The sequence below is a fragment of the Phalaenopsis equestris genome, unplaced genomic scaffold (genome assembly GCF_001263595.1).
Source record: "Phalaenopsis equestris unplaced genomic scaffold, ASM126359v1 Scaffold000426, whole genome shotgun sequence".
In the NCBI taxonomy this organism is placed as follows: Eukaryota; Viridiplantae; Streptophyta; class Magnoliopsida; order Asparagales; family Orchidaceae; genus Phalaenopsis; species Phalaenopsis equestris.
The window spans coordinates 48,258-68,983 of NW_018164867.1; the positions used below are offsets into that span (position 1 = coordinate 48,258).

At 33.6% G+C, this 20,726-nt stretch overlaps 1 protein-coding gene and 1 pseudogene across 1 annotated transcript in view; one reads left to right on the forward strand and one right to left on the reverse strand.

Annotated features, from left to right (window-relative positions):
* The window catches only part of LOC110027358, a gene marked incomplete at its 5' end in the record, with an annotated part of 55,652 nt that overhangs the window by 23,407 nt on the left and 11,519 nt on the right, over positions 1–20,726 (forward strand). Inside the window, 3 exons of the mRNA XM_020728750.1 lie at positions 4,799–4,872; positions 16,417–16,501; positions 16,572–16,661. Coding sequence (XP_020584409.1) covers positions 4,799–4,872; positions 16,417–16,501; positions 16,572–16,661 — 249 coding nt within the window. The remainder of the gene's footprint in view (positions 1–4,798; positions 4,873–16,416; positions 16,502–16,571; positions 16,662–20,726) is intronic.
* On the reverse strand, positions 7,797–9,685 carry LOC110027359 (annotated as a pseudogene).

Consider the following 20,726-nt stretch of genomic DNA (forward strand, 5'->3'; position numbering starts at 1 on the left):
ATGTGCTTTATTAGTTCATTGAAAACATTGGAATAGCCATATAAGCTTTATTAGCACCATGCAACAATATTACAAGTTAAACCACAGAAAACCACTCCAGCAATGATAATTCATAAAAAGGATGAGAATAAATCAAACTATCGGAAAGAAATGAGCAATTTCCATGAATCAAACTATTTATGGATGAGAATGCAGAAGAAGAACAGAATCAACTAATAAGTGCAACGAACGACTTCGAACAGTAAAGCTAAGACTTGCTATCCTAAGGCCTCCAACAAACAAATGTCAATAGTAAAGCAATAAAATCATAGCTCCGGTCACAACCAAAAACAAGACCGCAACGGTTAGGCTAGGGGAGAATATACCTGGCTTTTGACAGAGGACGGAGGGCACTGACGGAGTGCGCCCGGAGGAGAGCGACGGAGGATGTGTAGGAGGGGGAAGCCTGGCTTTCGGCTACGGAGAGGAACGAACGGCTTCTAATGGCTTTCAACGAAGGAGAGCAAAGGTTCGTGGCTTAGGCGGCGAGGGCTAGGTTTTCTCTTGAGTGAGAGGGGTAGAGGCGTAAAACGAGGGAAGAAAGCTGCGTGCGAACACTGATCGCGGGTATAACCCAGCGATCTGCGTGCAATGGAAAAAATTAAACGCGGTTTCCATAGAATCTGTCTGAACGTGCGAAACAAACAGGTAAAGTGAGAAACAAACAGTACAGTGGGCGTTTTGAAAATGCCGCCGCACTTATAAGCTGCCCTAAACATGCCCTTATTATACCTCCTGTGGAACCTCAGTTGGTAGGCGAGGGCTAGTGGAAAAAATTAAACGCGGTTTCCATAGAATCTGTCCGAACATGCGAAACAAACAGGTAAACGACGTTTTGAAAATGCCGCCGCACTTATAAGCTGCTCTAAACATGCCCTTATTATACCTCGTGTGGAACCTCAGTTGGTAGGCGAGGGCTAGGGCTTTCTACTGCAGCCCTACCATCTGATCAGACCGAACATGTTTTTAATGTCAATCAGGCACAAGGGGCTGTTATGCAACAACCTACACCTGTCCGAGAATTTTTGAACCAATGCACTGATTGGTTGAGCCAGTCTTCGGATGGGGATTGACAGGTTTACACATCTAGGAAAAAGAAGAAGAATAAAGGTCTACTAGAGCTCAGAAACTTAACGTATGATACCTTGGTTGCTTCGGGTAATGACAGAAAACTTAACCATTTGTTAGAAAGCTCCCTATCTAGGACCAATGGTAAGAGGTAAGGGCACTTTGGGTCGTACTCATGCTCACATTATCTATTTGGATTTGCGAATTTTACAGGTGTTTTTATGGGTCCTTCTTGGTCGATCAATTACGCCAGCTTTTCGTTCTCCTTTTCTTCCAGTTACTTGGTGCAACAAGTATATCTTCCTTCTGTTTGATTCTGCGCCGTCGTGCCTGCACACACATCTGGGGGATGACCGATGACCCAACTGAAACGGCTTGTGAATTTTGCGTAGGAAGAAGACTCCCTCTCTCAAAAAGTATTTTTTCCATCTGTTTGCCATTTATCGCTCTCACCGATCCAACTAATACTTTCAAATGGCTTGTGAATTTTGCTCTGTTTGGAGACTTCGGCGTAGAGATTATATTATTATGGTTTTAGGTATACATGTATTTTTCTATTTTTTAGAGATTTTGGTGTGTTGCATACCAGGTGCTTTGGGTTCTTAATCGGCCCTCTCATTCAACCTATTTTGTACCACTCATTTCTAATATATTAGCCCTTGGGCTTTATATCTATACATATATATATATAATTTTAATCCTCTATCTTCATCCAACTATGCAAGTAAGATTTAGTGAATTTTGGGTTTTAGTGCTATAGTAACTTTCACAATTTTAACCTTGTATCTTCATTCAACCGATGCATGCAAGAATTAGTGAATTTTGTTTTTCAGTGCTATAGTTACTTTGACGGTACTGCAATAGAAACTTTAATTAAAATTTTAGGAAATTAATTAAAATACAAAATATTTAATCAACTTTTACTTTTTTTTATAAATTAATGATACTTCTGTACATTAAAATGATTGAAATAAGATTTAGAATTTTTTATGAACTAATTTGATGATTTTGGGGAGTCCAAAACTTATAGTATAATTTAAAATTAAGCATAATTTACTTATTTGACAATTTTTAGGTATCGAAATTCTTCCCTTATAAAAATTTATCCTCAGACTTGTGTAATTATTTGAGTAGATTGGGAAATTTCTCAGATCTTTTTCATTTTTCCAAGTTTTTTTTTCCTATTATGTGCTTTCACTTTACCTTAATATATGAAATTTATTTTTTCCTCAGTTTTTAACATTTGATTTTTGGTCTGAAATCTTCTCAAACTCTTTAATATATGTCAAATTATTTTGCATATCAATTCCTCATGTACAATCCTTTTTTTCTGACTCTGAAACCTATATTCTTAACATAGATATTTGAAACACATCATTGATGTATGGCATAATTGCTAATAGTGCTAATCTACAAGCAACCTGATTCCTCTTTTCCTCAGTTTTTAACATTTGATTTTTGGTCTGAAATCTTCTCAAACTCTTTAATATATGTCAAATTATTTTGCATATCAATTCCTCATGTACAATCCTTTTTTTCTGACTCTGAAACCTATATTCTTAACATAGATATTTGAAACACATCATTGATGTATGGCATAATTGCTAATAGTGCTAATCTACAAGCAACCTGGTTACTCTTTATAATTTCAGAAGTTTCAATCTGCATGTGGCTCAACTTGCTTCTCTTAATAAATCTCGTTGCACCTTTCATCGGTCTAACTTTCAAATTTAAAAAATCTTCAATCTCAAACTTTACAACATCAACCAACTCTGTACCTAACAGCTGGAGTTCTCTTATCTCCACCGAACATCATGAAGTCTTGCCTTTTCAGCCTTTGTATGGTTCCATATTTATATTGGACTGAAAATTGTTATTTTAGGCGAATTCGATCATTGGAAGGTGGTATGTTATGCCTCCAAAATCTAGAACACAGCCACAATTGAGCTTCTAATACCTGAATTTCTCTTTTTGATTGCCCACCGGTTCGTGGATGAAATGCAATACTAAGATGTAACTTTGTGCTTAAACCTTTATGGATACATGTCCACAAACTGAATGTGAATCTTTCATTACTATCGGAAATAATTATGTTTGAAGCATCATACATTCTGATGATTTCTTTGATATACAACTTGACCAATTCAGCAATCGGGTCTATCTGCTTAACCGACAAGAAATAAGATGACTTTGTCAATTTGTGGATGATCAATGTTGTTGTGACCCTATATGGATCTGGGAAATACTATTAACAAAACCAATTGTGATTTCTTTCAATTTTCACTCAGGTACATGTAATGATTGTAATAATCCACTAGGCCTTGGCCTTTGATGTTCAATTTTTACAAAATGACAACCTTTAACATTTGGATAAATACTAAACTATTTCTTTCCTCCGTCAACTTATTTTCATCTTCTAGAAGTACCAGTATTGTCTGGTAGAATCTAAATCATCAAATAGTCTCCAATGTGACCCTATATGGATCTGGGAAATACTATTAACAATACTATGAAATGCAATACTACTTTTTGACTATATTAAGCAATAAAAAATGTACTTTGCATTATTCAGATGATCAAAAAGTTCTAAATATTTTAAAAAAAGTATCATAGGGATTATTTGTTATATTTTTGATAAAACTTCTATTATTTATATCAAAGTCTTAATCAGACATGATTATTATTCCAATTTTACTCATTTAAATCTCCTCCACGCCTTTCTCTGTATTATCATGCTCATCCGTCAACACCTGTCTTCAAATCATTCATGGACAGAGCCTTGAACATAAACACTTTCGGAACATACCATTTTAACGTAAGAAGGCGAGATTGTCACACTAAATGAAATGACATTCTAAAAAATGAAAAAAAAAAATCTTATAATATACATGCAGACACACTTGCATGTCTTTCTAACTTGCTCGAGGAGAGAATTTGAGATGCTTCTCCCTCTCCATTACCCCGTCTTCCTCTATATTTAGCCTCTAATGGTCCATGGAATCTCTTGCACCTATTTTAGATATAGGTGACCGATGATCGGGAGTTTCTATCACTTCATTCTTTCCCATAATAAGCGTCGACGTGAACTTCATCATTGACATGAACTCTATCATCAAGTTATCATTGTGTATAAAGGATGTTACAACTCAATCATCAAGTTATAATAGGGGTCACGTTAGCCTTGACCACGTGATGTATTTGATATGTATTAAAAAAAACATGGACATTATTGCAAGTGCCTTACACAGGCAAGGCATGCCTCAAGACAAATACCTCACAGTGAATTTCTGACGTGTAAGCATCATTGTGGTTTGGCAATGAAAAAAATACTGAGGCGCACTTATTGCGCAATTTTAAATAGTGCCTGTGAGCCATGATCAATAAATTTTCTTTATAAGCTTCACTTGCTTCCATGATGGATTGGAGCATTAGAATCTCACATCAAATTGCTCTACTTCAGAACTATACTTTGAAGCATGCTTATGACAACTATATATGGAAGTTTGCTTGGTTTTTGTTAATTGATCTGTTTTTATGATGGTATTTGTAGTTTCCGTTTTTAATTGTAACAGGACTTTGGTTTTTATTGTAGAATAATTCTCATGCATATCCTTAGATCATCATATGATTTTTTCCCGGTTTAAATAGTGTTACTAAAACTGTATTCTTAGATCTTTTAGGTGATTGGCAGGTAAATTCAAATGAATGGCATTTGGACACTTCTATTGCCGCAGCTGGACGTTCAAAAATTCTGCAAATTGTGCTGTACAAATTGCTCTCTTCTTTTTTATTTACTCGAGTTCTGACTGTCTTGCTTGCTACATTTAAAAATTGTCTTTTAGTCTGGCACTGTTGAAATTTAAATACAATTTATGGAGCCTTTTTTTTTCATTATATTGAGCCTGGCCATCATCGCTGGAAGTTCTTAATATTGCTTATAATTTGATCACTATTTCTGAATTTAAAATTTATTGTTATTTTTAGTGCTAGGATTGAATGTTTCTATGTCAGTTTAATTAGAGCATATTATTGATAGTGAAAGGAAGTAATTAAGAGTCAAATAGATAATGCATAAGGCAGTCTAAGCAAGGCAATGTAGGCTTCCACTTTGTGCGGTATTTCTGTTGTTGTCTGTATCCTGTTGTGAAAAGATGCTACTGGCAAGCTATAATGAAAAGTTTATCGGGGAAAAGCGGTGTCTTCTATTTTATGAACTTGCAGTTGAGCAATTGGTTCTAACTTGTAAGTTTATCATACCTATGTGGTTGTAGCGTTTTTTATGTTTCAGAAATCCAAAAAAATTGAAATGCCCACAAATGAAAATATAGTTTCACAACTGATAAGCTTTATGCCAATACATAAATTGTCCAGGGTCAAGTTAACATAAACAATAAAAGTATTGCAACAATATTTCATTAACGCATCCCAACATAAACCTCACATCACAACACCATGGATTGACTCAGTATATGTTTTTTCCATTATGCCCTCTAATATCCTCTGTGTCATGACTCACATCACAAGTAACGCTTGCCTTCATTAATTAGTGCATTTCATTCTTTCCATGTTGTATAAACTCTTGAACATTGCTAACAGAAAACATAATACCTCATCTACAATTATGGATAAAAAGCACACTAATTATAATCGGCAAATAGGTGTAACAAACAATATTCTTGAAGTGTAGCTTACAAATAACCTCGTGGAATTTTCTATGCTCAATTTATTCATAAAATTCTCTCATAGTTATTCTCTCTCTTCTGCTTCCTCCTCTTCAATGATTTACTCATTATCATTTTCATCAGGATTATATTTTTGGGAAATGAGTTAGCCAATATTGTGCTTATTTTCTTAGGTATCAGCATAAATCTTCAACGCATTGGCCAAGGTTTGGGTTCACCAAAGAAAGATTTCTTATGCTAAATTTTGTAATGTCATTATAATAATATTTATCATTCATTAGTTCCTAAATGAAAAGTTTTTCCCTTGGCATAACCCACTGTTTTCCATATATTGTATGTCCTTAAATAAATCTTTGGTGATGCATGTTGTTGATTGAAAATCTCTTGGGTCCCATGTCACATATGTTTGGTCTATGTAAATAGATTAAATGGTACTTTGTATCCCTATAAGGCCAAGAAGCTTATTTACAAAGAATATCCACACTAAATAAAATTTTTTTGCTATATAGTTTATTAACTACTTTTAAATTCAAATTGAAGATTTCAATGTGATCATCTAACCTAGCGGGGGCTTAGGGAATAACAAAGTCTGGTCATGGATAGTCTGACCAAAAATTCAACTATCACGGGCATTGCCCTCCTTCTCAACCTCTAATATTTGTAAAAAAATTGATTATCATTTGAATTGCCCTACTTCCTTCCTAACCAGCCATTGGCTCATAACAAACACATTAAATTCCAATAGAATCACAGTATTCTATGTATCTGAAGTTCAGTACCATTGCATGCAACGTATTTTTAGGATAATTGTATCATTGAAATCTTCACTATTTACAAAATAATCATCCTCGTGCCTTTATATATGAAAATAAAACGATTACTAACTTTCATTCTGAATGATTTGTCAAAGTTCAAATGATTTGATTGCAAAATGCCTAATTACATGGGTTAGTTTGCTATTTTTTTGCTGGGGTGATAATTTGTAAGTAGGAGGTTTAATGGTTGCATATAATTCTCTTTATTTTTTTCTTTAGAGACATGCATCTATGTTTGTTCTGTAAATTGTACCAACCTAATCCTATAATGGGAGAGAGGTCAAGAAGTTTGAAGAAATGCATGAATAGGTCAACAAATGATCTATCTTTTAGACCACACTTTCTTTGAAAATGACATATCTAGAATTTATAGAATTCTTAGATGTAAAGGTCATTAGAGTTATCACATCTACTGAAATTTGAAGAGTGATTGAAGTCAGTGTTAAAATGAAGCAATATGGTCATATCAGGGTATTGAAACCTTGTACTAGTTTCTGTGTGTAAACCTTTTTTGTGCTAATTTATAAATAGTGATGGCAAACATCGTTGTGCTAATTGATTTGTTGCTTATGAGCACATTATGTTTGCATTGAAGTTCAAGTCAAAAAAATGATAAAAATAAAATTAGAATAAGAGTCATCTTAGGAAATCTGGCTTGATATGCTATACATAACTTCTTCGATCAATTTTTATTAGTTTGTAGCAAAATGGTTGTGGGAGTACAAGATCATAACTTATGTTAATGTTGCTATTGGAAAATGTGATGTATCCTAGTTCTATTGCTGCTAGTTCATCTCTCAATTTGTTTTAATTATGAAGTGGGCCTTGGCTTTGTGGTTAATCCTATTGAAATTCAGAATAATGCAAATTATTCATTGATATGAAAGAGGTTATAAATAACCCTTACATGAATCTTAGAATAGGAAAAACAATAAACCTGATATAATATGAAAGAAAATATGTAACTCCTATTATCTCCAATTAATCAATTCATATTAATTAATTTGGAGATAAATGAAACAACACAAAATAGGAAAGCCTAAAATAGGAAATAGAATAAATCCAATCCAAGGAAATAAATAAAAAATAGGAATGAAAATAGTTCCTTATCTAAAAAAATAATTTATTCCTCATAATTTCTCATATAAATAAATTATTTTTTAATATAACTTCTAACACTCCCCCTCAAATTGAAACATGGTAAAAAATCATGTTTAACTTGGATTTGAAAACATCAATGGGCGACAAGATCCTGAGAGGTAGAACTGGAAGTCTTCTTCCCGTATTGCGATTGTTTTTTATTGCAGTTCCTACAGTGTCTGTAGGTAGGTGGAAGGCTTCTCCAGGTAATGCTGTTGGGGAGTTTACATGGTAGTAGACAACAACGGTTGCAGTTCCTGCAGTTTCTATTGGTAGACAGAAAATCCCTATAACTAATGCTTCAAGGGAGTTTGCAGAGAAGTAGACACCTGTGATTGTCTTCGACAGTAGTTCTTGCAGTGTCCCTAGGTAGACGAAAGACTTCTACAACTAATGCAGCAGGGGAGTTTGCAGGGAAGTAGACAACCAATAAGAGAAAGCTGCAGGATATGACCTGTAGAAAAAAAAAAAACTCATGAGGTAGGCCTCGCTGCAGAAAAAGGATCCGGAGGATATGTTGCAGGAATAGTTTAGGTGGAGGGTTTGCTGCAATGAAAGTTCCAGAGGAGGGCCTGATACAGAAAAAAGTTCCGGAGGTGCTCCTGATCCAGGAAAAAAATCCTGAGGGCTTGATGCATGAAAAGGCTCTGGAAGAGGGTATGCCACACAAATAATTCCAGTGGATGATTTGCTGCAGGAAAAACTCCAGAGGAGAGCTTGATGTAGGAAAAAAAGCTCCGGAGGACGGCCTGATGCAGAAAAAAGTTACGAAGGAGGCCTGTTGCAGGGAAAGCTTCCGGAGGAGAGTTTGCGTAGGAAAGATTCCCGAGAAGGATCTTTCCTAGAAAAAGCTTTTGAAGACCTGTGGCAGGCAAAAGCTCCAGAGAAGGGTTTGATGTAGGAAAAAGCTCTAAAGGAGTGTTTGCTGCAAGAAAAATTCCGGTGGAGGACCTGCTGCAGGAAAACCTCCGGAGGGTCTGCTACGAGTGGAGTTCTGCAAATAGGATACTTCCGGCTGCAGCACTGAGAAATTGACCTGCGTGTCTAGAAGCAACTCCATAACCTACATTTGCACCATAACTAGCAGAAGCATACCCGCTCATTGGAAATCCTTAGTTTGATACTTGCAACCATTCTCAACAAGGGTGACCGATAGAAGTTTCAAGGTAGGCCGCCACTGCAACAAGGCCACTTCGTCTTCCATAGAACCTTTACCGGTTAAGAATTCAAGCTCAATGTCATTAACTTTAATGGCATTAGCCTGATTCCATATGCTCAAATTTGCTCCTTCACCTTTGCTGTAGAAGGCCATAGTGGTAGTCAAAGGTTTGGGTTATAAGAGAGTAAAATTCCTGCTTTTTTGGTAACCTCCTTTGCCTTTAAATGAACTAACTTACATGGCTCTGTGATCAGACTTACAGATTCTTAATGGAAGACTTTCACCCTACTGATAAGGTCGAGATCGAGCTTAGCTGGCATAAGAAGCATATTGGCGCTAGGGTTATGATAGAACATAAACTCGCACTTGCCATTGGAGCGGAGGGTGACACAAGCTAGTGCGGTGCGAGCACCAGTGTCAAAAGTAACGCCTTCTTTAGAGAAGTTTTTCTCATGGAGGATCGCGGTGAGCATGTGGCCAAACTCGTCGCCGCCGACCTTCTCCATGAAAGAGGCGCGACCTCAAAGGCGAGAGACGCGATGACGAGATTCGCCGGACTCCATCGGGGGCCATTTTGAACCTCGTCGCCTCGGAGAGCAATACGCTCGATACTGTCGGGACGAAATCAATCAACATCTTGTCGGAACTCACAATTCGACGATCAACTTCTCCGCCGCTAGTATTCATCGTTGGAGAGAGAGAGAGAAGATGACTGGTTTTGAAATCCTTCATCAGGCCTGCGGCGGTGGAGACGATGGACACTATGACGACGCATGCGGTGAGGCAGGCGAGGCGGTGGAGACGATGGACACTATGACGACGCATGCAGTGAGGCTTCATGCGGTGAGGCAGGCGATGACGCCACTTTTAGGGCTAACGCGGGCAGAGAAGGTGAAGAAGAATAATTGCAGCTTCAATTATCAAGACGAGTGCCGCACCCTTCCCGAATGGATGATGATAGGAAGTGAGTTCGACGGATCTAGAAAGAGGATATGAAATTAGACTCTGATACCATGTTGAAATTTGAAATAATGCAAAATATTCATTGATATGGAAGAGTTTATAAATAACCTTTACATGAATACTAGAATAGGAAAGACAATAAAAATAAAATAATATGAAAGGAAAGATATAGCTTCTATCATCTCCAAATAATCAATTCATATTAATTATTTTGGAGATAAAGTAAACAACATAAAATAGGAAAACTTAAAATAGAAAATGGAATAAATTCGATCCAAGGAAATAAATAAAAAATAAGAAAAGATATAACCCTTACATGAATCCTAGAATAAGGAAGACAATAAAAAGGAAATAATATGAAAGAAAATGTATAACTTTTATTATCTCAAATTAATCAATTCATATTAATTATTTTATAGATAAAAGAAACAACATAAAATAGGAAAGCCTAAAATAGAAAAAGGAATAAATCCAATCCAAGGAAATAAATAAAAAATAAGAAAGCAAATAACACCTAATCTAAGCAAATAATTTATTGCTCATAACTTGTCACAGGAACAAATTATTTCCTAATATAACTTTTAACACATACCATAGCTCCCAATCTCATAGGTTTGTTCCCAACTCATATTATTGTTCATTTCTTGGAAAATATCAGGCAAGTATTTCCATTTGTATATTTTATCAACGATTTGCCTCCTCCAGTAATTCTTCATATAATCTTCTAATTAGCCTTGTGCCATTTAAAAAATAATCTATTGGATGTGTTTCTATCTTAAAAAAATACTAAATTTCTTCATTATGAGTTTGTTCTGTTGTCCATCTACATATAGATTTGAAACAATTAATACTTGAGTTCGTATATCAACATCATAGTCAATATAAACTAGAATGGAGTTAAAAAAAGAATAATAATATTACACAAACGATAGAATATAGGGGCTTTTACATACATAGCACACGATTCTTTTGTATATACATATCTCACTTCTAAATCTTTATATTTACACATGTAGCACTAAAATCTTTTATTTTACATAAAAAAAAAAAACACTATTATCACTTTTTAAATGTAAAATACACATTTTCATGCATAGATTCAAAGCACCAAAATGCTTTGTACGTAAATATGAAAATTTAGGTGTGAGACATGTAAATACATAAGAATTATGTGCTATCTATGTAAGTATGCCTAGAATATAATAAGATTTATTCTACATAATAACATAAAAAATAATTATAAATTATTCCAAAAGCAAATATCACAATAACAAAGCAATTGTGCTCCTTTAATCTACTTTTCACATTTATTTAAGTATTTTTTTTAAGAATTTTTTGGTAAGTTATTCTTAAAACCCACATCTAAGGGCTAAACTCTTTTTTTTAGGCCATTAAAGACATTTTATTAATTCTCATGTTGGATGAGATCAATAACTACTAGAATTGCTCATCATAGTTGGTGTCATTAGCCATGTATCTTTATTCACCTTACCTCTATTATGCCATTTCAAAAAGAGTCCTTCTGCATGATTGAGGAGGCTGCCATGGACATGATAATTAATGGTGACAATTAATTGATGAAATTTTCTTGAGAGATTCTTTGTAACTTTTGTAATTTGGTTTTTGCTTTACTTAATTTTACTTATCATGGGTGTTGAAATTATATGCTATTTGGAATCACTTAAATTGTTGGAATTGTTCATTATATGCTTTCATCTTTTTTCTACTATGCCATCATTGTCGGTGTCATTGGAATCTCTACCTTATTTATGTGGCTTATGAGAATACTCCTAAATTAGGTGTCCAAGTATGATTTCCTATGTTGTCTATGCTAGTATACATCTATTTAGATTCATCTTTTTATTTAGGATGAATATCATTAGATTTTAACTATTAGGGACTAATAAAAAATTCGAAGGGCATTAGTCATCTGATTAAAGTAATTTTGTATAATGTGCAACTTCTCCATCTAATGCTTTAAGAGGCCATATTGCTTCTATTTTTTGAATCCGACCATTATCATTTTGAACCATATTTTAATTCTTGCTTTAGCTTTTGTTTTTTCTTTAATTGGTCCTATTTATTTATAAGCTGTGCTTTATGATACTCTTATTAGTTTTTTAGTATAATGAAGTTTGCAGCTGGGATTGTCCTCTTGGGAGGTCTAGCATCTTTAGCTTTTACAATTATTTAACGTACAAATGATCACCAAATCTAGTTGTAAAAACCAGCACAAATTTCAATAAAAAAGTGAATAAACTGATAATAATTAATATGAGAAATATTATGAAAAATATAGGCAGAAATTAAATATTAAAGTGCAGAAATTTTTAACATAAAATATTATCTTTGGGTTAGAGATTTTCATACTCCAATGTTTCAAAGTTTTTTCCCCGTCCTATACTACTTTTATTACTTCATCTTTGCTTTGTTTTCTGTCCTTTCATTACTTTTTGTTTGGATTAATAAAAACTGGTTTGTGCAGTTAAATTGTAATATGTTCACATTATTGGCTTGTAATTAGTACATGGTTGATCTAAAAATGACACAATTTGAACTTTTTAGTCTTTATGCAAAAAATTGCTGGCGTAGTGATATTTATTTTGAATTGAAGGAGAAGCCTTAGATGATGCATGTTAACATAGTTACTAGAAGGATATTGACTTAAACACCTAATTTAAGTCATAAGGCCTACAAGAAGGCTAGAGATTTTGGTGATGATACTGATGATGGCATGACTATGTGAGAGATTGATTCACTTAATCCACACAGTTCTAAGTGACATGTAGCTTCAACATTTAAGATGACTAAGAATAAGTTGAAATGAAAATAAGGAAAACATGGATTATTTTTAAGAGAAGCTTGATCAATTCATCAAAGCCATACTAATATGTACAGAATGTCCTCCATGCATGTGTAATATTCTAGGATTTCATGGTGGATGTGATATCAGTTATATAGATTCAGTTGACGAGGTTAGCAACATTGGTTGTTCTATGAACTTTCCATTGATACCATTCTACAAAAGGATAAAGGAAATTTTTCTTAATGGACTTAACAGTAAGAAGTTCGGGTTTCTTGACTTTGAGTATTAATTATAGCTTCAGTAGAGGAAATTTTTCTTAATGGACTTAACAGTAAGAAGTTAGGGTTTCTTGACTTTGAGTATTAATAATAGCTTCAGTAGTTCTCATTGTTGGTGGAAGGTGGATTTAAGGTTCAATATTACTTGTTTATGTGTTTTGTGTATGATGTATTTGCTTTTTGAACAATTTCTAGTTATATCTTGTATGTGGAATACATGTTGTTGGAACCTATTACTTGCATAATGCTATTATAATATTTTTTTCACCATCAGTTTATTTATGTTGGCTATGATGTTGATATTATGTGAGGACTGCTTATTATTTTGTTTTTGTGTAGATCAAAGATGCCGAAAGCTCATATATTAGGTCATCTTCTGCCCATACCATGATACTAGCAAGGCTAGAGGCATGAAAAATCTCATTTTTCATATTCCAATAATCATAAGTTATACTTTTATAAGAATTATTTTAATAATGCCCCATGAATGGTTTCAATATAAACTTGTGAAAAGTGGCGTGCAGGAGTTATTGGCTGGCCATCAAAATAATTTGATAGTATCTTTCCCATGTTTAAAATTGAATTTACCAATATTTTATGTGACAAATAACAAATATAGTTTGCTGGTAACGACAAATGAACTAGCATAATTATTCTTTCAATCACTATTTAATAGTGTAAAATAGTTCAAATAAAAAAAAAAAATTGAAATGTTTTTGGGTCTACTAATCAAATCACCATTTTAAAACTGATTTTTGTTCTCCTAATATGATGTAAGTAGATATGATTGACAAAACTAATTAGGACATCCAAAGAGATTGCTAGTGATTCTAGCTTTAAGCCATTTTCCAAGATATTTATGGTCTGATAGATAAATTATTTCTTCTTTTTTTTATTTTTTTCAAGCTAAATAATTCCTCTCCTATCAATTGATTTTGGTGTGCTGTTATTGGAAAACATGTAAATAGCAACATCATATTAAATGAAGCCTCTGCCTTAAGAAACATGGCTGTTTTTCTTGACTATCTGTAGAACTTAAGCATAGTTGTATCTTCTTCTTTTTTTTAATAATTTTGTTTTGTTGTTATGGAAATTAACCGTACTGGAAAAAGTTCCTTCATGAAATCTTATTCATGAAAAATCAAACCCTTGAAGAAATAAGGCATTTGAATCTGTACTAATGAGTAAGAGATATTATGAGGCGGACATACAATTATAACATCGATTCAATGCTTTCATAACCATTGTAGATGCGTGTACTTTCAGCTGCATATTACTCTCCTTGATCAGTACACCCTAAGGAGGGAGTTCTGTTATCTTTTATGCCTAATTTCAAGATATATGGTCTATAAAAATATGAATATGCTTTATCATTTACTTTGCTTATCCCAAGGCCAAGCATGATTTTTTTAATGTTTCAGACTGACTAACACATTTTTATCCCTGTCATGTTATGTTTATAAAAAGACGAGATTATATGTTCTCTGTGTAGTGGTTGTTGCTCACGCTTCTCTTGAAGCATGACAAAGTTGTAGGATAGAATTTGATATGGAAATAGGAAAAGTCTTGAATACACTGAGATACAGCTGTCATAGGCATACATGCACACCCCAGTATTGATGTTTATGTTTATATTCCAATTGGTTGAACATCGCCCATTGGGATAAGGCCCCTTATTTCCACTTGGTTTGCTTTCCTAGGATGGCTTGGAGGCCTTTGGGTAGGCCACCAAAATGGCCATTGGGCATGGAAAACTGAAATTGAGAGGAAATGAGAAATTTAGGAAGTCTTTTGGAGCCTTAGAATTTTGATTTCATTTTGAATCAAATTTTGAGAACTTATTAAAAAAATTCTTCTAATAATTTAAAATTAATTTTTTTTTTATTTCTTGTAATTTGAAATTGATTTATTTTACTAAAATTTTGAATTGCCCTTTTCTTTTTTTCCCTCTCTTTGGGTAGGGTTTATTGAAACTAACTAAAAGAAGTCTTTTGATGGAACATCAATAAAAAATAAAAATAATAAATAATTGCTGTAAAAAAAAAATGGCGAATTCTTAAGGGCGGCGGAATTTCACAGTCTAGACTCAATTTATCAAAGGCATTGTTTTATAAAAGGGTTTGAAAGTCCTTATTTAGTTTGTATGGAGTGAGATGTTAAAGTGATGAGAAGAGAATGTGATAGCATAATATATTGAGACTTAAAAAAATAATTTCTTAATTTCTTCATGCATGTCTTATGGGTTTGATACCAATTGATGAGGAATGCGGTTGCAAAAGTAAAGAATTTAGTGGACCTCTAACACTTTGAATATTATGAAGGTAAGAGTTTGATGTAGTTGGAACACTTAGTAAAGAGAAAAATGATATTAAAAATATGAAACGAATGAATGTCCATATGGGTTGGAAAGGTCAAAAGGAGGTAGAATAGTCTTACAATTAGGACCAAGAGGAATAGATCAATCCGCAAAGGTGATGCTAAAAAGAAGCCCTTTTTTTTCTCATGGTAAACCATCTGTAATTACAACTGAATAACTACTATTCCAATCGTAGCCATACTGTTTTATGTACAATCCAATCTAAGGTGGACACAATCACTTGCATTGCTGCAATGATAAATTACTCTCTTACTTTAATAAATAATAAAATGAATATAAAGGGCATTGAAATGCCTTTGCATATTGAATAATATTATCTAAACTGATAACCTTATTGACTCAAAGTTGATAATTTTTTGTAGTCGTTTAAAATAAATCAGCATTTTGCTTTCACTTTTTTTTTTTCCTGATTTTGTGATTTTCTGTTAGACTTTATAAGAACTAATGTTAATTGATAGATCATAATCTGCTTTTGTTGTACCCATGGTGTTCATATATTTGAAATCAGAATTGGTGGTCGCTTGAACAGCTGATTAGGAATTAATTAGTAGACATCCACTTTACTGTCAAAGTATGGTCATGTCAAATCTTACTCTGATTTATTTAATTACTTGCTATGATTTGATGTACCTCCCATTCCAAAAAGGAATTTACCGATACCCAGTCAGGTATTATTTAAGCTTCAATGCAGAGTGCAAAATTTTCAGCTATTCCTAAAACCATGAAATTGATTTTAGATCTAGTATTCATCATCATTATTAGCCTAATCCCTACTTTTACAGTTTCTCTTTTAAATTCTTATTCTTCTTTTACTATTTGAATTTTCGCTTACTTTTGATGTGTTTTCGCATTAACTAGATTATAATACTGTTGTGTATCCGTAATTTGCTTGATGGCATTGATCACCTAACATTTAAAAAAAAAATCCTGTTTTGATGTTTTGGAAGTTAGCTGTCAGAAGTTCGCCGAGTTTTGCTTAATGTAGGCATTTATATGATCTATTATTCTGATATTCATTCCAAAATAATTCCGTGTTCTGGATGTTATCTATCGCTAGACAAATGAATGTGAATTCTTATGAATTTTTAGATATGTTCCATCAAGAAATGAATGCCCACTAATTTTACAACTTCCAGATGGACAGACTTCAAAGACCAATGGGTTTATATCTCCTGTAAGTGCTGGTCTCACTTTTTTATTTTTCATACTATTCAATTACCAAGCCTTAAAATGTTGCTATTTAGATGTGGGGAGGTGTTATTGTGTGGAATCCTCCTGAATGCTCTGCAAATTCTCAAAATAATACTCTGATCAGGAGAACAATGTCACCTGAGGTACGAATTACTCTCGACTCACTGCTAAGCCAACTAGTAAACCTATTTTAAATTACTGCTTTGCAAACTCAGTTTAAAAAATTAAGCATTTTACTTTTTGATTTTTAAGTGAAACTTGCGAGCGAATAGGCTACATTTTGCATGTGCCTCTTATATGGCTATGATATTGGAAATATTTTAAGCAGCTTGTCCATCTTTATAAAAATAACGACATTATTTCCATACCAATCAACATAACTATAAAAACACAACATTACCGACTGAGTTTGCATAAGTTTTCTCACAATAGTTGCATTATGCGTGAAGCAAGCTTAATAAGTTCAATCATTGAAAAAAAATAGGATGCTTATGCAGAACTCATCCCTTCTAATTAATTTCACGTTTATGGCCTAAATTCACAATTGTAAACATGGGTTTCATAATACGATATTATTAAATCTAAATTCACAATTGTAAACATGGGTTTCATAATACCATATTATTAAATTTCTTCTTCTACTACTTAAATTAATATTAAAAAACATATAAAATGCTACTTTTTTATGTTCTACTCATAATTAAGGCTATGGCGAAAGAAAATGTTGAAAACTGCATTGAGTTGATGTGCCAGTCTATATATTTCCTTTTACTTGTTATATGCTCTAAACTACTTGTAATAATTATTTTCTTACTTATGTTTTTAGTCGACTCTATTATTTATGGTTTTTTGATACTGAAGATCAAGATGTTTCCTTTAAGAAAAAGAAAAAAAGAAGAATTAAAATAACTATATCAGTCCACTTCCGCAATTTTTTAGTTTTCTCCTTTTTTTTCTTCGATCTATGCTTCTACCCTAAGGAATTATATCTAATTAACGTAATTAGTTGGATTGGTTATTTGATAACCTTTTTTCAAAGCTGAAAGATGCTAGTTTATTTTTTCATGTTCATGTTAGCTTCAACCAGGAATTTGTGCATTCTAGAATCTAAATTCTCTCATATTATGACCCACGTTGTTGCCTGATACTTCATGGTCTATTGTCCCTTATGCATTTAGGATGATATAATGAATACAGATCACATAAAGAAAATTAAGTTTCATAGATCAAACACTGCTGGGTGCACAAATGTTCACTTTTTTTTTGGTTCAAATAATTAAAAAACTTAGTAGATTCTGAATGAAAACAATGGTGTGGTGATTGATTAAGTTTGAAAAAATCAACAAGAAGCTCGAATTATGAAAATCAGCAAGCAACTTCATTGTAATTTAAACCTTGATTGTATCAATATTGATGAGGAGCTATATCACTAATTGAAGAAAATCTAAGCATCATGTTGTTATAAGGAGATTATTCTTAGCATAATTTGGTAGTCATTACATCACTCGAATGAATCCTACAGGAACAGGCACATATGGTTGGAAATAGAAACAAAACTTTATCCCATTCATGTTATATTTATACTATCCTTGAAGATATCATATTTATTGACATTAAGCCAAATTTTTTTGAGAAAAAGAGGGAAAAGATGCTATGCCTAGGATAAATGCGCTAGAATAACTAAGGGGTCACAAAACTCTGTAATTTAGATAGGTCCACAAGCCAACATAGATCCCCTGTTTAAGAAAGTGTCATTGGGTTTGCATTGCTGCTAGAAAACTTTGGGAGGGGCACTTGCAAGAAAACCAAAGCTCATAAGCACAGCACTCTTAGAAATCATTGCTTTAGGAGGAGATAAAAATTAAAGACAGCCATAGATAATTATAATAACCGTTGATGTTTTCCACATTAATTTGTCTAGCTTATAAAAATTATACTTTGATGAAATTAATTATTATTATTCTTAAAGAAGACTGGGAATAATTGTCCTTACCGTAATGTAATCCAAATACTTCACAAGAGATTATACTACTCTAGTGCACAATATATCTCTAAATCACTATCAATACTAGACAATCTTATATCAACTACAATATATCTCTAGAACAAATTATTTAGCTTTTCTAACATATGTTAAATATGGATTCACGGGGAGGTGGGGAAAGTGAGAAGAGTTGTAGTAATTTACATTAATTTACTGAACATAACGTCTAATCAAATTAATTGAAAATTGAATGATAGTTCAAATTTCTTGAAATTTCTAATTTATAAATTTTTAACATAGGTATATTGTTACTTTTATTTTGAAACCCGTGGTTACACGTTGACTATATCTTCACAAAATAAGTAGTTAAAAATTCAAATACATAGGTATATTGTTACTTTTATTTTGAAACCCGTGTATCTTCACAAAATAAGTAGTTAAAAATTCAAATGAAATGTTAGCTTGATGACATTTGTAATCATAATAAACTACATTTTTCTTATTCCAATTTTTTTAGGATTGGCATTAGGCTTTACAAGCAATGTGATACCTATGCTTATGATTATGAAAATGCAATGTAGTGTTCATTTATTATTTGAAGCATGCTTGTTTTTTGTTTCTAAAGGGAAGAAAAATGAGGACAATATGGGTTTGTGAATCTTTCTTGCTTCATATTATGTTGGGGAACTGATCATATCTTCGGAAAAACCTAGAAAGTTTTAGAATGATTTTCACCGAGTCTCATTAGATGATTATCAATAACTGTCTATCCATATAAAACAATCTAATACAACCAAAACTTGACTAGAACAAACCCACATCAACTACACTGAATGGTGCTATGAAAATCTTGCAAGTAAGCCACTAAACATGCTTAACGTTTCATAAATGAATAATATGAGCAAATAAATGGCATATTTCATTACTTCCAAATCTAGCATATCTGTTCTTTTGTTTTCATAATTTCATGCTTTTCTGTCATTCTTCAAGAAGTATTATTTTTATTTTCTTCACGAGTTTGAGGTAATGACTAGAGAAATGGTTGGTTAAATTATAATTTACTTGCAGAAGGGATAAGAAGGTTGGGAAAAAAAATGCAACGGTAGAAGAATAACAAATAAATCTTCAAGTTGCTTGATTTTGAATCTTCAAAGAACCTTTTTGTCTAGTCCTCCGAAGTCATTTAGGAAGATGAAATCTTAAATATCTAGGAAGACGTTGAAATCTGGGAGACTACTATAAAACTTAGTTTTTTTTTATGATCGAACTGCGGCGTCATTATTCAAAATTCTTTGGGTTCAATGGTCAAATATTGATAGAAAATAATCTAATGAGATCTAAGTTCTAAATATGTCGTTACACTTTGACCGATTATTGACCTCATTTCTGGATGAGGTCTCTTTTTTGTCTCTCCTTAGAGCCTAGGGTCTAGCTTTAGGCTTCCCCTGTTCGACTCTCTTAGAAGACTAGGACCAGTACGAAACCCACACCATTTAGAAAATTCGAGCCACCTCGTCACTTCTTCGAGTTTTGCATGGGCGGTCCCGAATCCTCGACGTTCTATTAAGTTGATTATGACCGACACATGAAACTCGAGTCGAGTTCCTACATTAATAGGAGCAGCCCCTAGAGAACTCCTTTGTGACCCGAACGCTCGATAACGCCGCATTTTTGCGCACGCATCGCAACCTGTATAATTTTAACTTAAATTGGCTCGCCCGTCGGCAAGCTCGTTCGTACGACCCCGGATGACAAAAAGGATCATATAATTTTAACTTAAATTGGCTCGCCCGTCGGCAAACTCGTTTGTACGACCCCGGATGACAAAAAAGATCGTGCCGACGCGTCCGGAACGTCGACTTTAGCTAGGAATGACACCCATATTGCTGTGGTTCCACACTCGCACGAACTGCACGGATGTCGATGCATTTTTTTTTTAGCTGTGCGCGGGCCCAGGCTCAACTCAGGTCCGACTCGGGTTTGATTCAGGCTGGACTCGGGCTGAAGACGGGCTAGGCACCAGTTCACTTGAATTTGAAATTCAAATTTCAAACTTCAAATGGAGTATTTAATTTTTATCTTAATTAAGATTAATTCAGGGGTTAATTATTTCCATTTAATCTTCCCCTCCATTTGGAAACCATTTATTTCCTGCCCTGCATTTGGAAATTGTATTATTTCCCCCGCCCAATCGGTTCCAAAGTAACCAAAGTAACGCCTCCCG